Here is a 24,646-nt window from a genome sequence, read left to right on the forward strand (position 1 = left end):
GTAATGTATCTTTCTTTCTCACTTTCAATACAGTCAAATTCAGGTAAGGAATCCTCACTTTCTTTACCACAGAATTATTGGGAAAATGATATATCAAGAGATATGAAAGAACATTCAGTAATTTTTTTGCAAACTGTAACAAAACAATTAAGAATCAAATGACTTCCTGAATGTTGTCTTCCTATCCACCTTATCTAAGAGAAAACACCGATGTACTTTAAAACAATAAATTAATTTTCAACATTTCAATGGAAATTGTTAAGAGCGTATATACATTTGACAGAATAAAACCTTAATATTTAAGTAAGTCTCTAATTTGCAACATTTAAGCACCTCTTCCTTTAAAATCAGAACTGTCTTTGAAAAATACAACTATATGAGAACCGCATTTAAAATGTGTTAAGAAATATTAGTTTTATTTAACCAGTTTTCACAGCTGAATATTTATTCTATAAAAACTTTACAGATTGTACAGTTTATATATAGTTCAAACTACTAGAACAAAAAAGTAGGTCCCACAGATGCAAAAATACTGTACCAATCCAAGGTAAAGGCAGATTTACACACTGTACAGCTCTCCACTGGGAAGGGGAGGTGGGTCAGTTCCAAGTTAAAAACTTCAAAACTGTACAAAAATAAGGTTTGATTTCTTTTTCATTCTTCATAATACATTCAATAAGATTGCAAGCACAGATACCCAACTAATAATAGGTATCTGCAGTCAGGAATCAATAACCACTCCTGAAAGGAATGCAAAATAGGTCTATTTACACAGGGCACTCTTTTACACCATACTGTATATAGTGTATATTTAAAATAATAAAAAAGCATAGACAAAGAACATTAAACATCTAATATAAGGTAGTTTTTTTAAAAAGTTTTTTTTTTTTTACTTAATAGTGTGCCAAAAGAATTTTAACTTATTAAATAATATATTCTAAGTGAACCTAAAATTTATGAACATAAAATGCATTTTTGGTGTAATACATCAATTAAACCAGCAAATAGGAAAAAAAATGTATATAAAGTAGTATTCTCACCCAGCAACAGAAGCACTTATGTAGTTATTAAAAAAAAAGGAAAGAAAAAACAGAGGCTATTTAAAAACCCACTAAAACTAACTTATAACTTATGATATTCATACATAGATATTCAGTGATTCACTAATACTGCAAAACAAGCTTTTTTGTCTTTTTTTCCTTCCCCCTCCACTTCCCCTCATTCCCCTTCCCCAAGAGACAGTGGTTTCTTCATGCTGTCTGGGTAAGAATTAAACATATTCCTGTCACCTTCTTCCCACCCCTCTATACCTCCCCCCCAAAAAAAGCATAGAGTGTTTTCTTAGCATTAATCCTGAGCACACTCTCTTTTGGGGGATTTTTGAGATTTAATCTTTCTGGAGTTCAATTCTGAAAAAATTTAGAGTGTTCCATTATTTGAGGTATGTTAACCTTCTTCTGAGACAATGCCTTATATCTGAGCTGATTTGTTGGGCAGTGAAAGTAAGGGCTGGCTAATACCCGTTTCAATTCTGTATTCTAATGAAAAAAGAAAAGCGTTATTCCAGACTTCCCTGCCACACAGAAAATAAATGCAACACCATTTACTTTTTAATCCATTCTCTATTTGATACAGTACTAGCCAAAGATAACAAAAACTATAGCCTTTAAAGAGATGTTTGGTAGTGCACTCTTTCATTTTTAGCTTCTTGTGTGTGTGTGTCTACATACACACTCTCACACATTACATTATATATATATATATATATATATATAAAGTGTATATATATATATATATATGCACAGACACATTATGTATGTGCATATATACATGTAACAATTAGGGAGAAAGGAGTTTTGTTCAAATTTAAGTGATACAGTACTTTTAAACCCCTTGACAATAAAGGGTGGGGATGGGGGTTCCACTGCTGTTCCCAAGCTGAGCAAGGGGTGAGTTTATATAGGATTTTAAGTGGGCATATGTTGTTTGCCCTGATGTCCAAGAAATACAATTCCAGTGTCAATGGGCATCTCATCAGAACTCATCAATTTTCCTCTGCAGGTATTTTAACATTGAGTCCATCCCTTGTGCTGAGCCCCATATTTTCTTCAAAACTTCACACTCCTTTTCATTTGCTTGTTCCAAGTCCACCTTCATGATATTACGTACTAAAGCTTTGGATTCTTCAAGTACCTAGGTGAACAGAGAAGAGAGTTTGTTCAGTATTATTACATGAGAACAGAGCAACTTGTGCGTTCAGTTTTATACAGACAAAGCCTGAAGGTGATTATAAATTTAATCAATCTTATCACTTATAAATCTATCCACATACTATAACCCTAAGGACCCTTGTTAAGAGTCTCTCAGTCATACACAATTTCCTTTACCTTATACCTACACAACTTAATAAGGCACAAAAATACAGCCATTATGAAAATAATAACCATAAATACACACATATACATGATTTTATACTGATAACTAGAGAAAAAGCCAGCTCCACTTTGGTGAAGGCCAGCTATTAACCAAAACTGCTCTAAAAACCAGGCAGACATTAATGCTTAAAGAGATCTAAAATATCTAAAGTATTTAGATCTAAAGTATCTAAAATAGACCAAAAAAATAATCTCAAGTTTGCTTCTTCACTTAGAAGACTATTATTCTGTTTCAAAGTCCAACATCTCTAATGCACAGAAGTTGATTTGTATTTTCTCTTCCCATAAAAAAGCATCAAATTTTGGTAGTTCCAGCTGTCATGTGCAACTGCCAGTAGCACTTAAAACCATGAATGCCATCATTGGTAAACCTGTAAGATCAGCCTGATGAAAAAGGCTGCATTTTTCTATGTTTACAAATATTTCTTTAAGTTAACCATTTCCTTAATAATTTCAATCACAACTCGAGATACCATTTCTGTTCAGTTCTCAGGGCAACTGTTCCTTATGTTAATTAGGGTAAGTTGGATTTACATGCCATACCATTTATGCTTCAATTAAAAACTGAAAGTATATGCATATATTTTTTAAAAGTATATTTTTAAAGAATCCAATGCTATTTTATGTTCTTAACCACAATATATAAGGGCATATGATAAAGAGAAGTCAGATACTTTTTTAAAAACAACAACACACAAAACAAGATATGTTCAAATGTTAAAATCAAATGTTAAAAAGCCATTACTATTTCTAAAATGTTGTCCTCATGTCATGATTTTTTTTTTTAAGGACATGATGATGTAAGTCTTATAATAGATTAATTTTAATTTATCTAGTTATAAAAAGCCTTATTGTTAGAAAATAAAGGGCACTTACAACTGAATTACATGTGACAAGTTCCTTAATTCGAACCATTACTTCTTGTGTAAACGTTCCTGGCCAAAACACTTGAGAGACGAGTCCTTTGGCACAAGCTTCCTGCGCAGTCAGCTTCCTCCCACTGAACAACATTTCATTGGCCTGAAGGGATAAAAAGTTACTTCTGGTATGAAATGTAATGAGACAAAACTCTTTAAAAGAAAAATGCTCAAAACAAATAAGGAAAATGCCTGTACTATTTTTGAAGTACTTTGATTATGGCTCTTCCAACTTCTAATTATTAAAGACAAAGACTTGCCTGCAGATGATCTTGACAGTGCTGTTGACTACACTACTTCAATAGTTAAAAAATACAGATGCCTATGGTTAGGCATGAAAAGCGTAAAAATCTTTTGTCATTTCCTAGTCATGAGTGTTCATAAGCTCCAGCTTTCTTGGAGTATTTCAGAGTTGATTAACTGTATATGTAGGAATATGTTACAATGCCTGACAGGCCTCTGAAGTGATACTGAAGTTGCTTGCCTTTTATAATAGCATTAGTTGCAGCAACTAAATCTTTCCTAAAAAATCTACATTATCTGTAAATTATAAAGATAAGCCAGTTTTGGTAGTAGACCTCCTTGGAACCGACAGTCTTGGAAGGAACACAAAGTTAAATATTTTGCAGCTTTTTTAAATTTTTATAATGAATATTTTTGAAGTCTAATTATATGGTTTATTTTGAGCCCATCTCAAATGTCTCCAGCACTATAGTATTTCATTTATGATGCAGCATTTGAAATAGCTGGCTCATCTTGGAGTTCAATGTACAAAACCCACTGAAGTGAACAGGATATAATCCAATTTCTGTTCAAATTCATAGCAAATATTCCCATTTATTTAGAAGTTCAATAGTGAACTGAAATTCTTTCTCAATAGCAGCCTTACTAAAAACCAAAACCAACCAACCAAAAAAAAAAACAAACATCAACCACAGAAAGAAAACCCACTTATTTAAAAGACCTTACACACAATTTAAAAGCATTAGTAAAGGTATGGAATAGAGTAATACATTGTATGCAGTTATTTCTAGTTCTGTAATTTTTTTTTTGATGTGCTATCACACTTTTCACTATTTAACAGCTTCCCTGTTAAAATATCACCCTGCAACCATTTATGCTTATGCTTTAATTCTACCTTACGGTTTATTAAATAACTGATTTACATTGAAAATATGACAAAGCCATCACTGGACACTTGGAATATCGGAAATGAGGCTGATAGAGAAATCTAAGCAGTCAGCTGTCTATTACTTGCCCCTTTGTAATGAAATACAAAACCTGCATTCTAGTGGCAGTTTGGTTGCTGACTCCTAGTCCATTAGAGGCTTGTATAAAGAGATATTTCTTAGGATTTTTGTACATAACATTTATTAGATCTCCCATAACTTAATATGGAAAATTGCAATTCACATTTATTATTATTATTTAAAAGTCAAACCAAAGGCGTAAGTGATATATCCCTGTAGTTATGCTTTCTCTGAAAGGTTCCAGCAAACACAAGTATCACAACTATGCCTTCTACTTTTCCAAATTATTTATGAATGATACTGACTTGAAACACTAGCCAAAGATCAGTGATATACACAAGACTGACTGAAAAATAAGAATAGGTTTTCCTAGGGAAATTGAGAAAAAAATCCAAAATAATTTCAAAAGACACTTGGTATTGATGATCAAAACATGAAGTCAATCTACTGGGAGTTAGGAAACTCAGAAATTTTAAGTCACCTGGTCAGTTACATTTTCTTCACAAGCATCTTTGGTAATGAGGTTAAAAAATGAATGCTAGAAAACCTTTTTTTTTTTTTTTCTAAGACTCATTTCTCCTGAATGTGAAAACAACAAATACTAGTGGTGCAGTTATCTGATTTCTGCAAGCTGTAATGCAGCGTTAGCAGAAAACCTTACATGAAATGAGCACTCTCATTAGCGTTTTCAGTTGACAGATTTTGAAGGGGAATGTTTTGCTCCGGCTCTCGCTTTTAATCTACATACAGTGTATGCCAGAGACCCACTACTAAACAAGTTTTAGTCATCTAATCGTGCCCTCTATCTGTGGTGAAATTTAACACATTTGTTGCTTACTTTCCAAGACATATAATACAGCAATAGAAATGAAGATGATAAAAATAATTAATATCACATTCTCATTACCAACTCTGATTTTCTATTTAGTTTGTCTTTCTCCTTCCACTGTGAAATCCTCATGCTTCACTGGGACATCCGCTGGTCTCAGTTTCCCTCTTTTACAGCAAGTGCCTTGAGGCTCACGTGCAACCTCCCATGCAAGTCCCCAGGCCCTAGCTGCCATGGAGCACCTCAGCTCTCCCATGCATATCCCACTACAGTTGAGAGGCAGCTGGTCTCTATAGTGCTTAAGATCCTGGCTCTGTTGTAAACTATAGACACTAGGAAATGTGAATCCCTCATGACTGACAGAAAAGCTTAAGTCATACGGCCATGCATACTAAAGACTGACACAAAAACCCAGCGTGTGAAACTTGATCACACAGCTCCTGTGCCTTATGGCCAGGACCAAGAAAACAGCAGGATCTCCATAGCAGATACACAACAACATAGCTCCCAAAACAGCCTGCACAATCTCTATTGTAGATTGCTTTCAGAACTCAAAAGCAAAGTTTAAGAATCCTTCTGAGATTCCTGGTATTCCCAATATAGAGTCAGTTTTGAATCCTGAGGTCTGGGCTTTAAATTTCCTGCAGTAATGAACTTTATGTCAAACATATTCTGCGAAAAAAAACTCCATGACAGACTGCGCAACAACCAAGATCGACTCAGTCAGGAAAGGTATTTCCAACAAGCTTGCCACTGACCATTTCTACATAGTTGCTGCTTATAGAAAGAACACACTGAAACTGACTTAAAGTCTGGGACCTTCAATAATACATTTATAGGTAGCACTGGAAGCTTTACATATAAGTCTTTAAATTTAAGAATGAGAGCACTCACAAAAGCACATGAAAGAGTATACTAGGGAAGAGCTTCTTGTATTTTCATACCAATTCTGAAGAAAGAAAAAGTAACAACCACAAGTCTCTAAAGGACAGGGATGGATGGAACGGATGGATGAATGGATGAATGAATGGATGGATGGCCAAATAAAAAGGGAAAGGAACAATCAGTAGTTTGTAGCACGCTAAGATATTATAGATACTCTTACAAGTATTAATCTGTTTCAGTTAGCTTTTCTGTTCTCTTCTAATTACTAAATCTAGACATCACACAGTTATAAGATCTGTTCAAACTAATTCTTTTAATATATCAAAATCTGTATTTTTAAAATCAATAAATGCCTATAGGGAAAAACTGAATTTTATAATAAAATATAATTTAGGAACAAACATAGCTGCAAGCACTTGTTTCATACTGTTACTATTCAGTTTCAATTAGAACAGGATGTAGGTCTCAGCTTTCAAGGAATGCAGCATAAAAATAGTAAACAACATGAAAATAACATAGATAAGAGATTTTTAAATAACTTTTTTGTTACATTTGATTCTTGCTAATTGGAAAGTGAGAAAAAAGAGAAAAGTAACACGTGACTTATAGCTTCAGCAACAATGCAAAGCTCAACCAGTTACTTCAACTCAGAATTACTGTAAATACAGAGTACAAAACTAAAACAAATAAATCACAAGGGTGATTTGAACTGAGTATTACCTGCATAACACTCTCATATAAGTATCAGCAGAGGTCTACAAAGAAGGGAAGTTCAACACAATTTCTTGAGCATAATGGGTGCATGAAAGCTGAACTGCCTATTTTGCAAACTAGCATGAGACTGCTGATAGCTGGTGGAACTGGGCCTGCCATGTAAGTGCAGACCAGCCTGCTCTCTGCTGCGCTCCTTGATGCTGTGCTGAGTGCAGGACACTGGTGGCTGGGCCTCACAAGGCACCAGCAGGGAATGGGTATCCGGGCACGCATCTTCCCCTTCCACCACTGCCAGGGCTAAAGGGGGCCCAGGACGTGGGATTAGGTCCCATGCCTTCTGGTTTGTGTGCTCACTTGTAAACTAAGTTGTAACAGCATGGAGCTGAGTAAATACTGGTGTCTCATGAAAGGTTTTCAAGAGAGAAAGAGAAATAAAAGACAGCACAGCAAAGGTTAAAAGGTCTTGAAATCACTCTGGATAAATTTTCACAATGGCATTGTGAGGCTGTCATCCCCTACCCTGCAAGCTACTTACAGAAGCCAGGCCCATTATCCGGGGGAATGTAAGGGATGAACATCCATCTGGACTTTGTCCAAAAGTAGTGTACGGTGTCTGAAACCAAGCCTTCTCATTAGCCCAAACCACGTCACACAGGGGCAATATAGATGCTCCAAGTCCAATGGCTGGGCCATTTACTGCTACAATAATAGGCTTCTTAAACTGAATAAAAGTATTCACAAAATTCCTGAAGAGAAAAAAAAAACAAACGTACTCATATTAAAAGCAAAATATACCAGTCCTTGAGAACTCAGTAATAATTAATCTCTGCAGTAATGCCACTTTCAAATCCAACCTGATAATAGCTTGCTCTGACGTGACTTGAGGAGAGCAGCATATATTGTCTACCTAGACCTCAGAAAGGCTTTCATCACTGCCTCCATAAAACCCTTGTAAGGAAGCTGATGGAGTATGGACTCAATGAGCAGACGGTGAGGTGGACTGAAAATTGGCTGAATGACTGGGCCCAGCAGGTCGTGATCAGTGGAACAAAGTCTACTTGGAGGCCAGTTACCAGTGGTGTATCCTGGGAGTGCATACTGAGTCCAACCTGTTCAGCATCTTCATTCATAATCTGGACAGTGGGTTTAGCATAACCTCAGCAATTTTGTTGATGACAAAAAACTGGGAGGAGCAGCTGATATGCTAGAATGTTATGCTGCCATCCAGAGGAACCTCTACAAGCTAGAGAAATGGGCTGAGAGGAGCCTCTCAAATGGAAGTGCCAAGTCCTGCACCTGAGGAGGAACAGCCCCAGGCACTGGTGTATACTGGGGGACAACCATAAGAATAGCAGCCTGGCAGGAAAAGACCTGGTGGCCCTGGTGGACACCACGCTGAGCATTTGCCTTGTGGCAAAGGAGGCTAATGGTATCGTGTGCTGCATTAGGAGGAGCGTCACCAGCAGGCCCCCCCTACTCAGCACTGGGATATTGTGTCCAGTTCTGTGCTCCCCAGTAAAAGAGAGACGTGGGTATACACAACAAGGTCCGATGGAGGGCCACAAACCTGGTTAAGGGACTGCAGCAAATCACCTATGAGGAAAGGCTGAGAGCTGGGACTGTTGAGCCCAGAGAAGAGAAGGCTTGCAGTGGGGTGGATCTTATCAATATGTACAAACATCTGAAGGGAGGGTGCAAAGAAGACTGAGCCAGGCTCTTCTCGGTGCCCAGTACCAGGACAAGAGGCCGTGGGCAAGAACTGAAACAGAGGAGCCATCCAAACATCAGGGAGCACTTCTCTACTGGCAGTGTGACTGAGCACAGGCACAGATTACCAGTGAGGTTGTGGAGTTTCCTTCCTTGATACAGAAGCATTTGTTATATTTCTGTCCCTTACAGCCCCCTCTTAGATGATGTGCTATACTATTAAGTTACAAATGTGTGTTCTCATCCTCACTGACACAAAAAGACAGTACATTCCAGTACTGTTAAAGTATGGATACTTAGGAGTTTCTCTGATCTGAAACACTAAATATCTTTGAGATATTCTTAGTAAAAATACAGATATGAAACATGGAAGGGAGAATTTCAACACTTCAAAAGAAAGATGCTGACATTTCTTAGTTAATAGTTATCACATATAATGATAAAGTTGTACATATTTAGTGCAAGTACATGACTCTTAAATTCTGAGGCCTGCTTAGAATACATTGTACATCATACAGCTGAGTCAGCACCTGTGAAGCAATCCTGTGTTCTGAATGACAGATGATTTTCCATTTTAGTTTTAGATGCTGAATGTAGGGTTCTTATTTAAAAATATTGGGATTTCCTCATAATTTTAAAGTTCAGAGACATACTGGTAACTACTGAATGCAGGTTCTGAAGGAGTGTTAGTATTCTGGAAACATACAAGAGCTATTCCAAGATCTCAGGCCTTCAAAAGCAGAGTGTTCAAATTATAATCTGCTTCCTTGTACTTATGGATGTAATATCCATACATTTCTTCCTTAAACATTCTTCTAGTTTGTAGTAGCTCAGCTCATTTTATTTAAACATTAGGTTTGGAACCTAGCACTGGGATGATGTTCACGACTATTAGTCTAATTCTGTGAAATATCCATCATTCCACTGCTCTGTAGGCACTGTATCGTTACTCATTCAGTGCACATCTTGTGTCTTGTGTGTTAAATTAGTTTTCCAGAAACTTCATGGGTGTTTAAGTCTTTTAAAATTGGTTTCAGCTGGAGAAATATTATCATAATACCAGTTTTCATAGTAAAAGTTTAATAGTATAAATAGTGATGCATGAAATGACAACCCAAATAGAAATGGCCAGGGAGTATAAAGAAGTGCTGCACACTTATTGCATAGCAGGTGAACATCTGAGGTCTTGTTGAATTAGAGACTTTTGAAATAGAAAAGATAAAGCAAGCCAGACTACACAATGAAGAATACCCATTCAGATGATTGAATATAGCTTTACATACCTAATAGCTTCTGCCATCTTAGTGCTTTCTTTTTTTCTGTCATCTGTTAAGCGTCGTATAAAATAAATAAAATCAAGACCACAGCAGAAAATGCTACCAACTGCACTAAACAGCACGAGTTTACTGTCATCTGCAGCTGCTGTGTTCAGTGCACTTTGGACTTCCTTCATTACCTGAAAAATCAAAAATTCATTAGAATCCTTTTATTATATCATTAAAAAGTAGCATACAGTTCTTTCCCCTCCATCATGAGAGATCTCAGTCTTCGACATCCTTAATTTTTCCTCAGGATCCATTTAACCATGATATTAGAAAAGTTAATTTCTTTTAATTATTCAAATATTAGAAAGTAAACAAAAAACAAAACAAAAAGCAAGTGACCAAAAAAAAAAGATACCCCAAAACAACCAAAAAGACCCACCAGTATTAGAAGCTTTACATTTTAAAAAGTAATTATGGTGAGACAATGAAAACTTTAAGAAAAGATCTATTAGATGTTATCATCTGTAACTACAGAATTCATTCAGCATTTCTGTAATTTGGACAGCAGATGGCATATGCAACCAGTTCAGAAAAAAAAAGAAACTTAATTCAGGCTAAAGTTTGTTTCAAGTTGTACTCGACAAATTGCCACATTTATTATAAAAGACAATCCATCAAAATATTCAGATAATGTGGCTAAATAAATTCATCAGAATTATACTAGAATTCAGTTGGATGTATAATATCTTACAAACAAATCTAAAGTGCCATTTTGCATATGCTTGTACCTGAATAAATGGTGCAAATTAGAGATTTATAATTCTTCCCATACCCTTACCCCCCAAAATCAGAATTGTTCTGACCTCTGGATTTAGTGAATTATTTTCTGATGATTTCGTTGATAGCAAAATGTGTGTGAATCCATCTTGTTTCCTAACAACAATGTCTCTGTACCGGTATGCACTCTCAGTTTGTCGCACACTGAAACGTAGCCTTTTATCAAAAGGTTGATCTCTCCTGTCATCAATAAACCTCCGTTTGCTGGCTGTCACTCCTGTTACAGAAGTCTGTATGTTGGTTGTACCATTGGCTGCTAATGCTTCCATAAAGGTGGATGTACCTGTAAGATAGTTTAAACAGTAACCTTCCATTAATAATATTTTAATTAGTTCAGCAGTTTCAAGATTCCTGTTAGCATGAAAACACGCTAGTCATATTACTAAGAACACACATAAATATGAAACTCCCCTGGAAGTCAATGCAATATTACAGAAATATACACTGTGCACAGAACAAAATTAAAGTGGTAAAGGGATCCAGGCAAATGAATTTTATGTTTGTGAGAAAAGAAGCAAAGCAGACCAAGAAATAAATTTCTTTTTAGAAAGGAGGGAAAGGTTTACTAAATGTTCTTAATACCAACATGCTTCAGTAGGTTTCTACTTGTTTAAAAAAAAAAAAATCACACAGTATACTAATACTCTGCTTTTTCATTTTCCAACACTTTTAAGTGGTCTGACAGCATCAAGATCACAAAAAGAAAGCAGATGTCTTTTGTTTCAAAAAACACAAAAATAATAAATGGAAGAAAATGACACCTACAGCAAGTCAGATAAAGATCTTGATTGACAAGATCATATAAAGCATGGTAGTCTTTAAAGGAAGACAAAAATAAAGACTATATTGCTTTGGGATGGAATCAAAACCCATGCAGTGATGGATATTTTAATGGATTCATAGACAATGAGATATTTCTCAAGTCTAAACAATTTTGCTATTAAAACTGGCAAATAGAGGATAGAGCATTATGTCTTTCTGGTCCTTTTCCCAGTAACTTAAACAGACAGAATTGGAAGGAATGCAAGTAAACAGGCCATTCTTCATAACACAGAAGTGACAGGTTTTTCTATAATCTACATTAGAGACAGAATATCAAATAATTAGCATTCATAAGAGAAAGTAAGAGAACATCTTGGATCTATTATCCATCTATATGATAAAAATTTCATGTAAACTATCCAAAAAGTTTGTCAGATCAAAGTAATCAAGTGTGCACGAGGGGTGGGATTAAAAATGTTGGAAAAATGCATCACAGGCCAAGATACAAGAGGTCTGAAAGTCTTTTGCTGAAAACAGAAGCATAAGTCTATGTTAAAATCTCCTAGATACCTTCAGTCCTTATCTCACAAGATGTTCCAGGACATCATGCATAGGATGTCTTTTAAAAAGCTGAGTTAAAACACATTTAATTAACCACCTATTTACATGTCACTGGTGGATCTTGCTTCATTCTTCATTAACTTTCTGAAGAAGCTAGATTTGGAACATTTTAATATGTGATACTATAATTATCTCTTTTTTTTGTTTGTTTGTTTGTTTTTGTTTCTATAAGACACTTGAAACACTTGTTGGTCCATTAAAGGTGTTAAAAGGCCCACCTAAATAATTTGAGTCTCCACATTTCAACTATATTCAAAAGTGGCTTAATTTTACCCATATGAAGTGAGATATATAATCTTAAGACTAATGAAATTAAACTTTAGAACGTTGTACATTTTTCTATCTGTATTACAGAAAACGCCTTCAAATATAAGTTGTAATTTTAAATGTTTCTAAATAAATAACATCTGATTATAACTCTAATTAATTAGGCAAGTTGCCTGTCAAAGGAGCTATAAAATAAGGTTTTATTTTACTTTTTTTTTTTTTTTTTTGTCATATAAGTAATTTAATTCTTTTACCACAACACTTTTTGTAAGGATAGACAATTCAAGTTTTTTCAATTGTTTAAAGTGAAAGGAGTAAGAAGCTGAATTCAGCTTGCAATCATCCTTAGAGAGAATAGATGTGAACAAAATGAAATGGATAAAAATATTTTATATTGTCACAGAAGATTCATGTTTATTCCTAAATTTTCACATCTTATCACGGTCTTTTTCATTTCAGCAGAATAAATAAAAAATTAATGCAGAACAAATGTGAAATTGATGAGGGATGCTTTAGATACCTTACCCTTATAAACTACACTGTATGGATTACACCCCTTTGAAAGGATTCCCTTCAAAGGGAACTTGCAGGAACAACACTGCTGCCCCACGTTTCTTTAGGAAACTGAGATGAAATTGCATCAGTATCCACAAGGGTTTGTTTTTTCCATATGAGCAGTATATTAATACAACTGAAATCTCATCTCATTTCTAAACTTTGATATAAGATCTTCTTGCTTCTGTCCTAGCCATCATGAAAAAAGTGGAGAACCCAGAAAGCACAATAGACAAGACTAAGCAAAAAAAAAAAAAAAAAAAAAAAAAAAAAAGCAAAAACCACCACCACCAAAAAAACCCAAGTTAGTAAACTTGCATAAGAACTTTGAGTAGATCTTCGCGCACAACTCATCCAGCTAAAGACAGACTCAAATAGCAGAAAATTACTTTTGAGATGTAACAGGCAATGGTTATATACTTCCTGAGAGGCAAAACTTTTGGCAAGATGGACCAAAATGTAAACACCACACTTTTCATGCTTATTGAATTGGCAAGAGATGTTTTAGCTTTTTTATATAAATTTTGTCCGCACTTGTCAATAGTTAGTTTCCAACCACAAACAAGGCACAGCTGCAAGGCAGTGGAAGAAGTCTCCTCCATTTCATCTTGTAAACACACTTTTAGGACAATTAGACCGAAACCAAAAGCCCGTCTGCTTTAGAAATGGCACTTCTGCACAGGGAGATTTAGCCAGCTTTTACGAGTTAGAGAATGGCATCCCCAGAGTTAAAACAAATTCATCAGTATTTGTTACTAGCACTGTATGTTTGTGATGTTCTACACCTTGAAGTGTAGGGGGCTGTTTCTTTGGCATCCAGTCCTTGAAAGTGAAGAAACAACCCAGAAATGTAAAGCAGAGCTTCATGATAAATATAAACAGGGAAGGGTTACATCACCGGGCAGTCTTGGGCATGTGTTGCAGTAAATGTGGATGAAAATAAAAAACATACCACAGAGAAGTAAGTGTATTTCCATATATTTCCACAGGTGATAATTTTGCATTGGGGTTACTTATTTTCAAGTTAATTAGAACTATATTTTACAATTTTAAAATGCATATTTCATAACAAACCAAAAAGAAGTTCTGCATTTTAATACTTTCATAGAAGATAGCAAATCAAAGACAAACAAAGCACCATGGCCCTCCCCTTAAAAAAAAAAAAAGCTTGAAAGAAAGCATTTTATCCTGGATATCATCGACTAATGCAGAACAATATTTGTTTAAAAAATAAACATCTCATAGTTACAAAAATAATCAACATAATGCAATCATCTTAAAGGTGGATACCTACTACTGGTGCTTAAAGCTTCAGCATACAGATGCAAAATGAAATTAGCAGTACTTGGGTTTTGTGGCTGTTGATCAAAACCTGATAACAGTCACCATTTTCATGCAGCACTCTTGGAAAAAAAAAGGGGGCGAGTGAGGCTGTGGGTAACAGATATGAAAAACTGATCATAGTCAAAAGGAAGAACTACACAAAATATAGGAGCTGAAAAAGGGGAAAAACAGCTAAGGTATCATCCCCATCCCACTGGCAGAAGACAACAATAACACAGAAAAAAGCCATCTCCCCAAAATATGAAGGGCGTAACAATCAAAATGCATTACTGTTACTGTCTCACAAATTCTTGAGAAGTTCAGTTTAGTTCACGTGGCCTGACACAGTGCTGTTTCAGATGCCTGAGGAATGAGCATACGAAGATGGGAGGTGTGAACAATGCTAACTATTTTCCTCAACTCCAGCCACTGGAAATTTACAGATTCCTTAAATTTCTATGTCCACAATCACAGGGTGCACCCAAAGCCATCTATTCAAAGTGTCACCTCTCATGAAACTGTCCAATTTACTTTTGAAGCCACTCCAGTTTTGTCTTCCAAAAGAAGTTTTGGCAGTAAGTTCTGCAAGGTACTTTTTTTTATTTCATTCATCCTGTCAGCACATCCCTCCTCCAAACTGATCAATCTCTGTCCACTTACCCTCTCTTCTTCCAGAAGCCATTCCAAGGCCCTTTCCTCTCTACACCTTTTTCTCTTCTGCTAAATCTTGGAACAAATTGTCACACAATGTTCAAGATGGGGATTGTATAATGCACCATATTCAAGCCTCCTCTTTTGTCTTCAATCCTTTTCTAAGAGAATTTCTACTTTATTTTATTTTAAGCTAGCACTGAACAAACGTTTGTAGAAAACCACCCAAAACAAATCCAAGGACCCTTTCCTGAGCAGTGCCACGTAGTCAAGCACCAGTCATTATCCAGGTACAGTTTTTTGCTACAGGAAGAGTTTTTGTACAGAATTCTGTTTTGCCCCCTCCTCATTACTTGGGATGCATCTGCACTGCAAGTAATTTCTCATTTTAATCATGCAATCACTCAGTATTTTGAGATGTGTCTACAACAATTCTTAGTGAGCTTCAGGGACCCTCACACCTTTCCTGTGCAGTAAGGCACCAACCATTTCCTCTCCTAATCTAAGTAACAAAATGGTTAATAAGAAGCATCCACTGAATAAGCAAATGAACTAACACCAGCAACAATAATTTCTTGAATTGTTAACTGCAAAAATAATAATGTAATTTTAACTGATTTCAACTCAAGCATGGGAGAGGGAAAAATAAGATCTGCAAAACTTATTTAAAAAAAAAATACACACAAAAAAAGTGCTGGAAGTTGCATTTTATGTCAACAAATAATGTTCTTTCTATACTTACACTGTTTTGAACTCCCCATACATACAAATGATCAGACTTCATATCAGTTGTCCAGCACAGGTTGCCTTGTGTTCCCTTTTTGTCTACAAGCAGTGGTTTCTTGTCACAAATTCATAGGAACTAGCAAACTGTAACTGTAAACACTGCTAAGCTTTCACAGTTTTAACCCTGCAGTACATCAAGTATTTCACATGAGACTTTAACGCCCAGACAGTGATACTGCAATGCAAACTTCATATACAAAAGCTTCCAGTAATTTTTCCACCTCTGCTTCAGCAATTACAAAGCAAATATTTGCGGTGTATTGGCACAGATTATAGAAATTCAAAATGAGTTCTAAAAAACTTTCAAAACCGTATGTACTCTGAAGAGCTACTCTACACGTGTGCCATTTTTTATTTTTTACATTTTAGCAGCAGGTAACAGTTCTAGCATCCTCCAAATAATTGTAAGAAGAAAAGAATAACTCAATTTGTTGTGACTTTCACCTAACATACTGTTTTGTACCATGTTTCTGAAAAAGTGTTCAGAAGGTATCTGTCATTTAGGAAGGAAAGGTTCACTTCACATAAATCCTTCCAGGAGACAGAGTTAGATTGACGCAGCACTCAAACCAACCGTTTTACCAACACGACTCTGCACACCCCAGCATTCGATCAGGCAGCCTCAGACGTGACCAGGAGGGGAAACAGCGATACCTGGTCAAATTATGGGCTGCTGGTCACTGCCATCCCCTGCCACGGGGGCTGAAACATCCTCAAACTCTTGGTGTTGGGGGGAGAAGCGGGGATGTGATAACTTTTCAAATAAAGTTAGCCACTTCTTGATTCTGTTGTAGGGAAGTAGTTACATAGGGAAACGTTATATATTCTTCAGTCACCTCCTGTTTCTGCAGATTTGTCACCTGTCCATACACAAGGAGTGCATGTTTTAGGCACAGCCTAACTGGTGAATTACTGTGGTGGTTCTTTGTGAAGCATCTGCAACAGGTCTACAAGTCAGCAGTAGAGAGAAACAATCCTGCAGTGGCTACCAGGCTTTATTGGCAGTGTCTGTCTTCAATTTCTGAAAAGCCCTTAATTCCTACACTTTTCCCTGTATTTTGCATGGGTTTTAAATGTCATTTTGAAACCTGTTAACATACATTTCTTACAAGACACTGTTTTTTTTTTTTTTTTTTTTTTTTTGTGGGCAAAGCTAACATGAGATGAGAAACACGTACAAACACACACAGGCAGTTATTTCCCTATTTGATTAAAAGTTTTTCAACCTCACACCAATTTTTGTCTTGGCTGCCATGTCACATTTAGAGCAATATGATCTACAGTAGCCACATTTTCCTTCTGTAGATTTCTCTGTTTCTTTTGTTACTTTGAGCATCAATCAAATATGTTTACAATGACATTGTTAGGAAGATGGCAGCATTCGTGGTCACATTCCACTGTAATAGGTTATAGACTATGCAATTATTTTTGGTTTTGAATGTCTTTCCTCCTCATAGCATAAGCACACAGGTAAAGAGAAACTTGTAATTCCAACCCCCAAAATGCAATTAATAAGAACACTCTACTGCTGAAAGTGGACAATCAGAATGAGAGAAAACAGCATTTCTTCTACCTCAAGTTTTCTTTGACTGGACACTTTAAGTCATACAAGTGATAATAATGATGTTTGCATACCTTTAAAAGATGTGAACAACAAAATATTAGCTTTGACATCTGCTAGGACTACGCATGTAGAAAACAACAGGCAAAATGTTATTAATGTAATTTGGTAACAAAGCTCTTAAAAAGTCTGATCAAGTTTTGCTACCTCTGAGAAGGAGCTATGTATTTTTATGCATAAGGCATTAAGTAAACTTTCCACTTGCTGTCTTACATTGAGGAAAAAAAAGCCCTCCTTACAACTGAAAAAGGCATTTCAAATACATTTCCACCCTTATTATTTCACCTGAAATATATAAACTAACACTCCTTGGGTGAACAAATTCTTTTTCTCCTTTATCTTGGCATCTAGACAAATTAGAATTGCTCTCTTCTCCCTTTCCACTTCTGTTTTAGACTCACTTTGGAGTGATATTTCTTCCATCTAATCTAGTCAAAATACTACCGATAAACAGGAAAAAAACGTGCATATGACTATTCCCATCATTTTAGATGTTATTTAAGATGTTTGAAAGAAGAAAAAAAAAAAAAAAAAGCCCAAGACCCTCTGATATCATTCCAATGAAGAAATCCCAGCCATATTTCACATATTTCCTTTATTTCTTTTTGACTCTTTTAAACAAATCTTTAACTTCACATACACTTTTCATGCACTAGGCTTTCCAAAGCTTGAAAGATTTTATTAAAATAGGTAAAATTTACTTAAACATTAATACAAGATAGCAAATAAGTAATCAAATTTGACTACTTGTAACTCTTCATCTTTATTTAAAAAAAAAAAAAAAGAGAGAGAGAGAGAGAAAAGGAAGAAGAAAAAGAAAAATCCAATTTGATAACATGTAGGGGCCAGAACGTATAGTAGACTGTGTATTGCTCATGTTCTGACCTTCACATTTCCTCTCCTATTTGTTATACAAGGATGAATAAAAATCACCTATGGAACAATTTTAGGATAACTATTAATTTTACTTCAATTTCCAGTAGCATTCCAGTAGCATTTCCATCAATTTATTTCCATTTCCAGTAGCATGCACCAAGGTATTTGATGAGGGAAGCAAAGAATTATTTGTATTTCTTTTCCTTACAAATAAATACAAAAACCTTCCCCAGGTTACCAACTCCTTTTTGAGGCCACTTAATACTGGGAACATTTCATAAGAAGAGCCCTCTCCTATCTCGTCCCTTGATATTCTCAGAGCTGCAGATTATGATACCAGAGCATGCATTTGAAATGCTCTCAAATTTGAGAGTTAAGTAAGGACATCTCTTGGGGCTCATCTACAGAGGAAAGCTACCACAAAATAGGCTAAGGTTTAAACGTGAAGTATACCCAGCTATTTCACACTAACTCCTGAGGTGAACACATTCTATATTAAGAGCACTTCATTGCAATTTAATCCAATTCCCAAAGTGATCTAAAAAAAGGCTCTCTACATGTGGAATAAGAGTGTCCTAATGTAAGGCTAGCCTAAAATAGATACTGGTAAAAGAAATCCCAGGCACTTTCCTGTATAGACATGAACTTGCACACGCCCTGTACACGTGACATAATTCTTGTAAGAATTACCAAAACTTCCTAAAACATTTTTGCTAACTTTTTACAGAGATTTAAATAACTGGGTACAACATAACTGTGTTGGCAAAATACTTTCATTTGCCTTTTTTTTTGAAAACAACATGTCAATAAGCATTCACATTTCATTCTTATCACATAGATGCGATAGAGTTTGCAAGAATTCCATTCACAACTGTCCACAGAAATGTTTGGCATTCAGATGGAGGAAAGTACAAGGCAAACAGGGACAGAGGATTTTAAAGGTTCAGGAGGCTGATGTGTACATATTGAGCTTTACAAGAAACTCTGATTTTCACTGATCAGAATAGCTGGAGTAAGCATCCCAGCTGCGAAGAGGTATTTCTGTTTTTACAGATCTAAAGAAGGTACGGACATCTTTGCAGCCACTGCCTGACATCTGTCATTAACAGCAGATGTCTTGACATCCTGTGGGATGGTCACCAAGGGGATCGTTACGAAGTGCCAGTGAATAGGTTACCTGAAGCTGTACTAGCTTGATGCACAAAGGCCACCTCCCAGGATGCAGCTGCATGCTGCTGTGCAACATGGCCAACAATACCCTCAACAATACCCTAAACCTGGTAGTCTGCAGCACATCACGTTGCTGGGTGGCAGTCTGTTCTGCAGCAGTACCATGCATCAGAAATCGCTGACCTCGACAGAAGTATCTGGCTGGGGTGGGAGGGGAAAGCACAAAGGAGGTGTCTTCGCTTGAGTCTTTTGAGTATATAGAAAAAAAACTAAGTGTTTCAGTGCTGGCTGTTTAGTCCTGAGTCATGTGCTTAGGCAAGAGTGCCTGGAGCACTTCTGCTGCTTGAAAGGTTTTGGAGCAAAAAGCAGAGCTGGGCATTGACCTGGGGGGGTGGGAGGGGGGAGATAGAGGAAAGAAAGTATGGGCAGAAAGATCAGAGCTCTTGGTTATATGCAACACAGCTCAAGTCCTCTGATGAATGAATATGCATTCAGAAATGCACATGCCAAGCAGGCTCATACTTTTGAATCCGAGGTACTCAATGGAGGAAAGTAGTCTCTACTGGGGAATCAAGGATTTGAGCCAAGATCTGTGAAAGATCCTGCATTTAGGTGAAGCACAAAACAGCTATGAACACCACATCTAAAGAAGCATTCACAAATTAGTCTAGAGGCAATCTCTCCCCCAGTTTTCCCGGTATTCTGGGAAAATAAACCCACACTACAAACTGGATGATGAAAGGATACAACAGGTGCTGGATAGTCTAATGCACTGAACTGAAAAAGTGATTCAGAACAGTATCTTGCCAAGTCTGTCCTTTTATATTGTTGGAGAGAAGTAAATCCCAAACAGCTTAAATAAGTTATGATGGAAAGGAGAAGAGTAAATTCAGCCTCTGCTCTCAAGCTAGATATGATCTCTCCTGTTTGTTTTTGGCAATACCAGCTAAGATCAGTGTGTGTGAGGACATGTCTGCAGTGGAGAACTCATGGAGAATATCCAGAATTCTTCATACTTCCCATACTAAAAGAGAACAAGAAGAAAAGGAAAAGAAAGTCCTAAATTTAACAGTAGCAGACCAAAAGTAGACTTGGATCAGATGCTTTGTATGAAGAAAACTTCAGTGATATCCTCTCTCAAGTAGGCAGGCAACTACTAGAAAAGAGGACATATAGGTCCCCACATCATTTTGCCTTGTAAATCGACCCCAGTACAAATGGCATGCTTCTCCAGGTTCTGGGATTTGCAGAGATAGCAAAGATCTTGAACATCGCCATATGTTTTGGGAAGATGCCCATTATAAGAACATGTTTACATCAAATCTTGAAATGGAGAATATAGAGGTAAATAAGCAAATAAAATAAATAATAAAACATGCCCAGAGTAAACCACAAGGCAATAACTACATCTGAAAGCAGCACACAGAAAATGCTGCGCCCCAATCTCAGCCAGTAGCTGGGAAGAACTGAAGGCATTAAGCTGCCTTTATACAGCATGATGCATCGTGCATGCATGGGTAGTGTTTGGGTGCGTTCTCTTCATATTGCTGATGAAAGAAATCAGCTTGTCTTTAATTGCTTAGGATTTCAAAAATATGGTGCAGAGCTGCTAAGTGGCTTCCCTTGGGATAAAGAGCAAGTCTGTATAGAAGTCAGGCTTACAACAGTTACAGATGGTCCCAATCCCCAAAAGCTACTTTCCTTTGTAAAAATCTGCTTTTATAAATTACTTTTTTTTTTTTTTGCGCAAGCGCGCGTGTGGTTGTTTTTGTGTTTTTGGTTTTGTTGTTCCCAGAAATTACATGCATCTAGAACAAAGTACAAATAAGAGTATTGATACTATTGCTAGTCAGAACAGACAGCTAAGGAAGCAATGGAATAAGCACTACGGTATTTAAGGGGAATGTTTTGTCTCAGCAGCACCAATATGAAACCACATTCTCTAAGATACTACAAAGACTAATATGAGGAGGCTGAAATCTTGAAGAAAAAATTCAAGAAATTAGGAAGTTTTAGATGTGGCAGAGTAAGAACAAAAAAACATAAAACCCAATGTGGTTTAGGACCAATTTCAGACCAAGTTCCAATTTCAGACCAAGTTTACAAAAGATAAACTAGTTAAGATCTATCTCAGAGTAGGACCTAGCAACTATTATCAACTGCACTGGAAACGGGAAGCTTAGTTGGGGACCATAATGCCTTTGCTGCACAAAACTAAGAACTAAGCCTATCATATCTGATTCTTTCAACTGAAGTGTGCAGCAGCCTCAGAAAGAATTTTCTAGCTTGCATAGTTGGCAATAGCAAAGTAGGGTTTACTTGATGATTGCAAATGGAGGTAGGAGCACCTCTTTTCACAGGACTCATACTGGTGTGATCACAGTTCAAGAGTCAATCGGTACATTTTTGAATATGATCACTGTGAGTGCCTGTAAGTAGTTGGGTCCACAACGTGACAGCTTGAGATAGTGGGGTCATGGAAACCTCTATCTGAATTTTGGGCTTGGGAATTGTTGCAGTTCCAAAGTGCAGTGATGGAGTCTCAGATGTTCAGTAGGAATTTCATAAAGCTGTGCTTGGACTTACATTTACTCAGAAGTGGTTTATGGGTAATGTGGCTCTGAACATATCTTTACATATAGTCTTAAGTGGTGAATCTTGCCTTTGGAAACAACCCATTAAGAATATACAAAGAAGTATAAAAATATCAGAGGAAGTCAGTACATAAAAGACAGAAGAATTACTATTAAGAAAACCAACGATCGTGCACACAAAAAATGCTGGGACTAGTACATAACTAGCCCCAATTGTCAACAAAATTTGAAATTGGAAACCACTTAAAACATGCCATAGATGAGACAAAATGGTAGCTGAATTATACTACTGATTTTTTCCTGAAATCTGCCAGGGACCCACCTGCTCAAGTCAGATGCTGACCACTAAACAAAACAGAATAAATGAAATAGAAACAAGACAGTATTGTCAAATAGAATTGAAATTTAATTTCTATTAAGATGAATGCTGTTAAATTTTAGATAAGTTTGTTATGTAAAAATATATTGCATTAAATACTTTTTTAGACAATACCAAGACACCTCACTCAAAAGGAGAGGGTAAATAAATTGAACTAAACTTATACAGTAATTGAATTATTTTCTTCAGGAGTGAGATGTAGCTTCAATCAACTCCACATGGTTAAACAGGTCAATAGGAACTGAGGGGAAAAATAGAATATGCTATACTTACAAGAAAATAGGAAGTAAAGAACACTGGGAAGAATACAGGGAGATGCTAAAACAGATAAAGAACGGTATTAGAAATGCAAAGTAAAACTCTAAAGTTTTCATAGTTAAAGATGCTAAACACAAATCATTTTTCCAGTGATAAAAAAAACAAGAGAGAGGAGAATCAGACCAAAAATAAGAGTGAAATGTAGTGCAAGTTACAATTAAAATATTAGTGGGGAAATCAGCATGCCAAAAGAAAACATAAAGGATTTATAATGACTATATTGTACATATAACAAGTGACAGACTAAAAAGCTTGAACGTGGCAAGATTGATGACTTACAGTATAAAAAGAAAATCATATAAATGTGATAGCCTAGATGTGAAATGTATCATAGTAAGTGAAATACCTCTAAGACTTGCTTGCTTAAAGACTGGGAAACTTGGAAGGTACCTTGAGTAATAAGATTTGTATTGATATAGTTTCAGAAAGAGTTTTAAAAAATCCTAAAACTAAAAAAAAAAAAAAACAAGAAGACAACAACAACAAAACACAACAGAAAAAAAAACAAAAACAAACAAACAAAAAACAACAGCAAACAAACCACCAAACAGCCCAGACCAAACAGCCCTAAACTTCTGCAGTTTATATCTGTTACAAGACTGTTCTCATTAAGTCATATTTTAAAAGTTCCCTTCTGATTAAAAGCTACTGGGGATCCAAAGCAACACTCAGGAGAGCCATACTGGGTACTGTAGAGAAATTTTATCTTCTTCCAACAGTTCACTCATTACTTGCCATATATTTTACCAATATTTTGCAATTTCATACCATTACTAAACCTGCATCAGAAGCTTCCCTAATATGTATACTTAATGTAAATTTCAGGATTTTAGAATAATAATCAACACAGCAATGCTATTTTGCTGAACATTGGAGCTGTATACAATTATTCTTAGTAATAATCAAGTTAGAAATAAATTTGAAAGTTAAAAAAAAAAAACACAAACCTATATAAGATTATTTTTGTAAGATCCTAAAACATGAAAGTTTCTATTGATGCCAAAAAGTGGAAGTTAGTACTCATTTCTGTTTTTCTACCTAGTAACAACTCAGATTTCAGGGCGATTGTGTGATAAGACTGGCAACAGTGTCTGTCATCAGGAGTTTGATATTCAGGGTTGTATGAAACTTTGCACCTCCAGTTGATTTCAGAATATGTTGCCATAAGGTCACTAGTTAACTCTGAAACAAAGATGTTGCATATAGGTTTCTATTCTGTTATCTACACGTCACCATATTGAGGATTTATGAATAGTATCAGTATTTTTAATTACTGATGTAGATAAATTTTCAAATATACCTAGAACACAGAAAATACTACAGTAGCAGAGATTTTCCCCAACAGCTCAGTTAAAATACTGTCAGGATCTCAAAGGAATTTGTCTTGAAGGTGTTCTCTCAACTCATTATAATTAACAAAAAATGCTGCAGTGGGACCATTTACTTTTTCATTAATTCTTAAGGAAAATGATACACTTGCTGAAATTTCTAAAAGAACGTAACAGATGAGAGACTAAGAGCAAGAAGGAACACGATCATATTCTGGCTCAAGCCAGGACAACACTCTGAAAGCATTCTCCAAGTTCTTCCCTACTCCAAAGAGAAAGATGTCTGCTGTATGTCTGTCCATGGGCTAGATTGCTCTTGCCAGCAGACTAACATGCAGTTTAGCTGGCATGCTCAGGAAAACAAGCCAAGGATCTTCCATGAGTCTCATCATAACCCCATGGAAGATGCTCTTCCCTCGTGATCCAGAATTACCCATCAGTACCTAAATATTGATCTAGTTTACATAAAATTAAGATTTGTTTCCCTTCACAGTTCTGTCTCTTCCCTGTATAGGACCCACCAGACTGGAACGAAGTCATTTTTTTTTGTGGATAT

General features: G+C 36.1%; 1 protein-coding gene across 5 annotated transcripts in view; it reads right to left on the reverse strand.

The window, feature by feature from the left end:
• Nucleotides 1-388: 388 nt before the first annotated feature.
• CDYL (chromodomain Y like) overlaps nucleotides 389-24,646 on the reverse strand; it is a 107,585-nt gene continuing 83,327 nt past the window's right edge. For 3 of the 5 annotated variants that reach the window (XM_035316609.1, XM_035316613.1, XM_035316612.1), the window contains 5 exons: nucleotides 10,866-11,122; nucleotides 10,021-10,193; nucleotides 7,566-7,776; nucleotides 3,312-3,455; nucleotides 389-2,193 (listed from right to left, as the gene is read on the reverse strand). In XM_035316609.1, coding sequence (XP_035172500.1) covers nucleotides 2,035-2,193; nucleotides 3,312-3,455; nucleotides 7,566-7,776; nucleotides 10,021-10,193; nucleotides 10,866-11,122 — 944 coding nt within the window. In that variant the 3' untranslated portion in view covers nucleotides 389-2,034. Of the gene's footprint in view, nucleotides 2,194-3,311; nucleotides 3,456-7,565; nucleotides 7,777-10,020; nucleotides 10,194-10,865; nucleotides 11,123-22,717; nucleotides 22,763-24,646 lie in introns of all 5 variants that reach the window. The other 2 variants (XM_035316611.1, XM_035316610.1) reach the window with 1 other exon arrangement.

The sequence above is a fragment of the Oxyura jamaicensis genome, chromosome 2 (assembly GCF_011077185.1).
Source record: "Oxyura jamaicensis isolate SHBP4307 breed ruddy duck chromosome 2, BPBGC_Ojam_1.0, whole genome shotgun sequence".
Taxonomy (NCBI): Eukaryota; Metazoa; Chordata; class Aves; order Anseriformes; family Anatidae; genus Oxyura; species Oxyura jamaicensis.